The sequence below is a fragment of the Bison bison genome, unplaced genomic scaffold (assembly GCF_000754665.1).
Source record: "Bison bison bison isolate TAMUID 2011002044 unplaced genomic scaffold, Bison_UMD1.0 scf7180017864530, whole genome shotgun sequence".
NCBI lineage: Eukaryota > Metazoa > Chordata > Mammalia > Artiodactyla > Bovidae > Bison > Bison bison.
This window is the reverse complement of record NW_011495080.1, coordinates 2,615,102-2,622,923: the sequence shown is the minus strand read 5'-3', so window position 1 is coordinate 2,622,923 and position 7,822 is coordinate 2,615,102. Positions and strand designations below refer to the sequence as shown.

The 7,822-nt window shown below is 42.4% G+C and overlaps 1 protein-coding gene across 1 annotated transcript in view; it reads left to right on the top strand.

The window, feature by feature from the left end:
* The window catches only part of CALD1 (caldesmon 1), a 206,954-nt gene that overhangs the window by 167,053 nt on the left and 32,079 nt on the right, over window positions 1-7,822 (top strand). Inside the window, 1 exon segment of the mRNA XM_010831642.1 lies at window positions 1,847-2,249. Within this exon segment, the coding sequence (XP_010829944.1) occupies window positions 1,847-2,249 (403 nt within the window).

Sequence of the window (7,822 nt, the reverse complement as noted above, 5' to 3'; positions counted from 1 at the left end):
CATGTAATTTACCTCTGACATGAAGAATAAGTATTCTTCTTGGGGCTAAGCAACTGTAATTGGTACTCAGCTTCTACTGATAATAGCTATCCTGATTTATAAATAGCAAATAGCAAAAAAAGATTCAGTAGAATCTGTTATTTCTTAAGAGTTCTTTAAGCCAACTAGCATTTTGGAATTTGGGGTACCTCTTAAAAATTATTTAAATTCATTTGGTCCAAATGCCTCACATACATAGATTTTTCCCCTTAAATTCTAAGCTATTTGCGTTTTCAGAGAAGTTTAACCCTTATGTGTCTAATTCATCAACATGATGCCTTACAGCAACAGCGAAGGCCAAGAAAGTTTAAAATCTAGCCTCTACTCTGCCATTTCTTATTGTTAAAGGTGAAGTGTGTTTTTCCAAAATTAAGTGAACTTGAACTTCAAAAGGGCCAAGGTTGGTATGAACCATGAAATTTGATGGAGTTTCAAAACACTGCAAGACATACTTTTCCAACTCTGGTCACAGTCCTAGGATCACATGACTAGTTGTTTCCTGCAGTGAAGACCGACACGCCTGGCTTGGGCAGTGTCCAGCCAGCATCCCACAGTAGTGAGCATGGTGATGGACATGCTGCTGTTTGGATTTTAGAGATTTTCTCTTCTTATTTTATAAACATCAAATCTAACTGTTCTTTGTCTACTCTAGAAAAGAAGGGCAAGAGACCCTTTCCTCATGGAAATCTTGACAAAGAATGAAGACGGTATATTATGTATATATTAGTTAGAGCAACATCAGCTGCTTTAACAATGATTTCCCAAACTGGGTATTTCTGATTGGTAGAACTTGCCCCCTATCTTCTGTCCTCTTGCGAGTCTATCAACCTCAGGGGCTTTGGAGTCCTCTGATCTAGCCAGCAGACAGAGATTGACAAGGAAGAGAATGTACCTCTGCTTCTTATTTGTCCTGGCCTGGACATCACACTTCTACTCATACTTCATTGGAATTATTGGTCATGAGGCCCCACCCAGGTGCAAGGAAGAAGGGAGGGTTAGGCAATGACTTGATGGGCAATGACTTCCTGTGACTAAGGAAGGAGGAGCATGAATTGTGGTGGACAGTTGGATGTCCCCACCGTGGGGGTTATTAGCCTGAATATAGCATCTGTGCACTATTATTAATACATACACTCCCTTCCTCTCAAAGTACTTTGTGTTCCAGAAATCCAGATCAGGAATTCCAGATGACTTGGCAACATGTGGGAACACTATATGATATGAGAGGAATTTGTTTCTTCAGTTTGGTCCTTGTCTTAATTTGAGTTCTCCAAGAATCAGATTCTGAAACAAAGATTTAAGTACAGTTTATTTTTAAAGTGATCCTAGGAAAAGCTGGTAGCAGTGTGGGAAAGTGAGGCAGAGAAGGCAACGCAACCAAATCAAGGTTTTCTTTCTGAGCAAATTACCACTGTGAGTATCTGGAGCTCACCTCCACTGGGCGCTCTAAGATCTAGTGTGCTGCAGGTACCTCGGAGCTATCTGATTCCAAAGGTGAAGAGAGCTGAGGTATTTATTCACTAATGCTCATCAATTTTTGCTAGAGGCACAGTGCCCAGGGGGCATTAATGCTCAGCTCTTCTGTTTACAGAATAGACTCACCATGGCCAGAGAAAGACCATGGACAAAGGTTTGCATATGTGTCATTGAAATCCAGGCAGGAATGTACTAATATGGGGTTATATATGGGGAGTGTGTGTATATGTATTTCTCTATGTATCTGCTGTAGTTCCCACGTGGCACAGTACATGAATCCAGCTGACCAATTAATCAGCAAGCTGTCCTTGGTGTCGTTTCTGTTGTCCAGTGTGCCTGACGAGGAGGTCAAGACAACCACCACCAACACTCAGGCGGAGGGCGATGATGAGGCTGCTCTCCTGGAGCGACTGGCTCGGCGGGAGGAAAGACGCCAGAAGCGCCTCCAGGAAGCCCTGGAGCGACAGAAGGAGTTTGACCCAACAATAACAGATGCGAGTTTGTCGCTCTCCAGCAGAAGAATGCAAAACGACACAACAGACAATGAAACGGCGGAGAAGGAAGGAAGAAGTGAAAGTCGCCAGGAAAGGCAGGAGCTGGAGGAAACGGAAATAGTCACCAAGTCACACCAGAAGAATGATTGGATGGAAGCGGAAGAGAAAAAGAAAGAGGAGAAAGAAAAGGAGGAAGAAGAAGAAGAGAAGCCAAAGCCAGGGAGCATTGAAGAAAATCAGGTAGAGGTGGTGGTAGATGAGAAAACAGCAGACACCCAGCAGGAAACAGTAATGCCACTGAAAAATGGGCAGATCAGTACAGATGAGCCTAAGACCGAGGAGGAGGGGGAAAGGGGCTCAGATGAGATTCTCCAGAATGAAAAGATGGAAGAGGAAGCCAGGGAAAGAGCTGAGGCAGAAAGGGCCAGGTTGGAAGCAGAAGAAAGAGAAAGAATTAAAGCTGAGCAAGACCGAAAAATAGCAGAGGAGAAAGCAAAAAAGGAAGCAGAAGAAAAAGCAGCTGCCCAAGAGAGAGAAAGACAGGAGGCAGAGGAGAGGGAGAGGATCAAGGAGGAGGAGAGAAAGGCAGAAGAGGAGAGGCAGAGGATCAAGGAGCAGGAGAGAAAGGCAGAAGAGGAGAGGCAGAGGATCAAGGAGCAGGAGAGAAAGGCAGAAGAGGAGAGGCAGAGGGCAAAGGCAGAGGAAGAAGAGAGAGCTAAGATAGAAGAGCAAAAACGTAAGAAGCAACTAGAAGAGAAAAAGGGGCAAATGCAAGAGAAAAAGATTAAAGGGGAAAAGGTAGAGGAGAAAACAGCAGGGAAGGGGGTCAATGAAAAGAAAGTACAAGAAGATAAACCTCATACAGCTGTCCCAAAGAAACAGGTACAGTAAACCTTTTGCACCAAGTGTGTGATGCCTGCAACTTGCGAGAAATGTAATGCACATCAAATTTGGGACTGAGGCCACATTCCTAAGGCCCCACGTGCTTAATCGTTTGGCAAGCTGTTCATTTTTTTAGGTCATAGCAATATGCAAGCATAGAGCAATCAACTGAGGGCTAAATATCCCACCAACCAAATTTACTGATACAACCAGAGAGAAGTGAATTGCTCTGTGCTTGATTGCTATGAATACCAGAAAAAATGAATTAACCCAAAGATGACAAGTGTGGTGGTGCTGCGCTGAAATGATTCTGCACCTGCATCTAAACTCATTCCTTCTAACAACTTACCTCTCTCCACAGGTCTACATGAGGCAGGAGGACCATAACTCCTCACCTCATCTGTTGTGTTTGGCATCTAATAGAAGATGCTAAAAGTTGGGGTGGGAAACTGACATGACGAATCATGGTCAGAAATATCTTAAGAACACAAAAATAACCCCCTTGAAATTAACTGGTAATAAAGGAGGGAAAGGAGCCATTTTGGACCTTTTATTAAAAAAATGTCAGAATCCTGACTTGCCGTCATGTAGACCTGAGCCTAATGTAGACTTGCAGAAAGCCATTCATCTGGGGCAGCACCAACTTAAAACTGGTTGGTAGTTACAAGCACACATTCTGCTTCTTTTACCATCTGGGTGATACAGATTTATGTAGCACAGGAAGAGTGGAATGGGGCTGGGGGAGTGTCTGTAATCTAAGAAACATTTTTTTTTTCTCTGTCTGCAAGGCTACATTAAAAGCACTATAGAGATGCTTGTGTATTCAGCTTTCCAAAGAGAACTCTCTGTCGCTAAGCCTGCATTGCATTCAAGTCATCTTTCACTTCTGCTTCTTACAAGGGGCTCATAAACACAGCTATCGTAAGAGATGATCAGGAACTAGATGCACCAAACACTCAGGAGGTTTTCAACACTCACGAGAAGCACCATCACGCTGGACCTCAGTGAGCACGATGGCAGGCACACTAGGAAAGATTTGGTGGGAGGAAACTATCCCACATTGCTGTTAGAACCACTGGCACTGGGGAAATGTGAGGATTGGTACAGCCACAGAGAAGTCACTTCACGCCACATGCAGAGTGACCTGAGCACCCTCTCACTCTTGCTTTTAAATAAGTGACCTTACCATTCTTGAAAATAAAAAGGAAGAAGAAAGGGGGGCTAAAGTGCCAGCTAAAAGAGAAAAGTCCCAAGAAGACAAGGCTGCCTTCAAAAAAGAAGAGGTAAATATCACTGAGAAGGAACCTAGTCATAAAGCACAGAGAGCAGTGTTCCATGACGTTTCAGGTCAGATGATCTCAAAACTGTAACCTCTAACCCAGTATTTTTCAAGCCGTGGCTCATGATCCATTGAATGGTGAAATCAATTGAAAGCAAAACTAGTTAAAAGTGTCAATCTGCATTGTTTTAATGAAGTAGAGTAGAAAATATCAGAGGGCATCGTGGCCACGAAGCGTTGCATTGTGATATAAATTGTCTTTTCTACTATGGGTCACAGTCAGAAAGCTTGAGAAATACTTCTCTCATCAACCTTTCCTGCTTTCTACTCTCCTCAAAAAAAGCTATTTTTTTTTCTTTGAGCCATCCTACTTTCATTTCAATCATGAAATATTTCCAACTGGCTTTGATTAATGATTTAACTTTTCCAAGGGAAAACACTCCCACACCTCTCAGTAGAAAATCTGATGAACTGAAGATGATATTTGGTTTTCAAAAGAAAAGCTTGGCACAGTGTTCTGCATTGCATTTCTGAGGCACACACAGGAGCTGGTGCCAGGGTGTTTGACTGTAGGTAAGTAGTAAACAAGTCAGTGGACCAGAGGCTGCTGCAGACAGCATGTCATTATGTCCTAACATAATCAAAATGCCACATCAGAAAGCCTGACCTCAGGACTTCCGTGGCCATCCAGTGGTTAAGACTCTTCGCTGTCAATGCAGGGGGCACAGGTTTGATCCCTGGTTGGGCAACTAAGATCCTGCATGCCACATACCACAGCTTAAAAAAAAAAGGAGAAAGAAAGAAAGCCTGATCTTGTTTTAACCATCATGCTTATGTTAGCTCCAAGCAATCCTAAAAATGATGATAGTATTTAATAAGCTCAAAGTACTTGATCGTGGTAAACTAAATTATCAAACATAAGATTTGAAGTACTCTACTTGTGGGACTGAATTGTAGTTATTGAGCTCCAACTCAGATGGACTCTTGCTACATTTTTCTGCCCATTATAGCACAGAATAAGACACAGACAAATCTATATTTAGCAAATAGATGAGATTTAATAGGAGAATGATTATTTTCTTAAACCTTTTTTTCCTAAGATTCATGTAAAAAGAACTCTAGTTCATGTTATATTTATTTTGTTTTTGGTATGTGTTTCTCCCATTTTCTAGTAGAACTTATGGTGGCTTGGGAGTAAAAACCAAATGTGAACACTGCCCAGTTAAAAGCAGGAGAAAGCATGAATGCTAAAAACTAGAAAACTAAATTTGGCTCTAATGAGGCTGCTGAGAAATTTGTTGAACATGTTGGGAAACAACTGTTCTCCTTCTGTAACAGAAAAACAGCTACAAATTCATTTCCAAAAAATGAACATTACTTTGGGACTAAACTCAGAAATATCCCACATATATTATTTATTTCGCTTCCCACATATATATTTATATATCCCACATATATTATTATTTAGCTTCATCTCTAAAGCTAGCATTTTGTGTGGGGGAATATCTTTAACTTATTTTTAATTGGAGTATAATTGCTTTACACCACTGTATTGGTCTCTGCTGTGCAACAGCATGAAATCAGCTATGTGTAGACACATACCCCCTCCCTCTTGAGTCTCCCCCTCAACCACCCGTCCCACCCATCCAGGTCATCAGAGAGCTGAGCTCCCTCTGCTATACAGAAACTTCTTGGGGGGAATATCTCTAAGTACAGGAGGAAGAGGGCATGAAATCATAGCTCGGTGATTACATTTCTGTGGAGCAGGAGAGGCGGAATGACTCTATGGATTCTGCATTTCATTCAGTTCAGTCAGATGTGGATTGTTTTTAATGACCAAGGCATTCTGTGTCCACGTTTTGTGTCTGTGAACTACAGGGAGCTCACCAGCAGCCATCCCATCAACCTTTAGCTTCTTTTCAGATAAGGCCCCCAGTTCAACAATGGCCGTGGTTTGATTTTAGTCCTGCCCCTTTCTCAGTCTGCCCTCCAGCACATTCCAGTGTCCCAAAACTTGGCCTCTTTTTGCCACAAGAACAGATTAGCTCCTTAACCCAAGCTTTGGGGAAAAACAAAAACAAAAACTTCCATTCCTGTTTTAACATTGCATATATAAATTACTAGTTGAATAACTAGGTTTTCCCCTCTCCACCTGTTTGTGTAGCTACTCCACTTAGATAACTTTAAATCATAGTTTATGTGATGTGGCCATTTTAAATGCCCTCCTTCTACCCCCATCCCGCTTTTTGTTCTCTACTCTCAACAAAAGTCTTTCCTTTCATGGAGTTAGCAAGAAAAGGAAACACAAACATCAGGTGAGCTACATTTCCAGAAGTTACTCCAATGCCTTACACAAAACCTTCTTTCTCCCACTGCAGTTTAACTGTTTGTGGCAGTGAATCACAGATGACCAGTAACCCTGAAACGTAATTTAACTTTTTCTTTTCCCCAACTATAAAATGCCTTCTTTTAATTTTTAAAAAGTTTTTGTTGAAGTACAGTGTTGTATTTATGCTGTACAGCAAGTGATTCAGTTATACATATATTGTGTGTGTGCATGAGTTCATGCTCAGTTGTGTCCGACTCTCTGCGCCCCCATGGACTGTAGCACACCATGCTCCTCTGTCCATGGGATTTGCCAGGCAAGCATACTGGAATGGGTTGCCATTTCCTACTCCAGGTTAATCTTCCCAACCCAGGCATCAAACCCACATCTCTTGTGTCTCATGCATTGGCAGGCAGATTCTTTACCCACTAAGCCACCTGGGAAGCCCTTTATACATATACATATATTCTTTTTTTATCTACATTCTTTTCCATTATGGTTTATCATAGGATATTGAATATAAAATGCCTCCCTGTAAAATGCCTCCTTTTAATTCTTCACCCCAGAGCTTGTTTTTTGTTCTGGCCTCTAATAGGAAAACAGCTTCCAGCAGAGCTGTTCATATAATAATGAAACTAATATTCATATCACGTAGGCCAGAGCCTCTCACTAAACATCAGGGTACATGCTGGTCACCTGGGATCTTATGAAACACAGACTCTGCCTCTGTGGGTCTGGGTAGAGCCTCAGCTCCCCAGGGAAGTCCATGTTGTCCATGGACAGGGCCATTCATGTGATAGACATTGGGCCTGGAACAGGAAGTGAGGCTTCTGAATCTAACAAAAGTATGTTCAACTTAGTCTGAAAAAGTGTAACTTGCACCCGTTCTTATCATTCTTCTGGAATCAAATGATACAAAGCAGTACAACAGAGAAACTGGTGTCTCAGTCCCTTTAGACTTGTTCACAACTTTTTGAGTGTCTCTCTGGCACAAGAGTATGTCACTGGAATTCCTACCCCTACACACATACACCCATGTGTTACCCCACTGATCACTTTTTTTTTTTTTTTTTTGGCTGTGCTATACCCAGTTGTGTCCAACCCTTTGTGACCCTGTGGATTGTAGCCCCGGCTTCCCAGGTGGCACTAGTGGTAAACAGCGTGCCTGTCGATGCAGGAAATGCAAGAGACGTGGGTTCAATCCATGGGTCAGGAAGATCCCCTGGAGTAGAACATGGCAGCCCACTCCAGTATTCTTGCCCGGGATAACCCCATGGACAGAGGAGCCTGGCGGGCTACTGCAACAGGGTCAGACATGACTGAAGC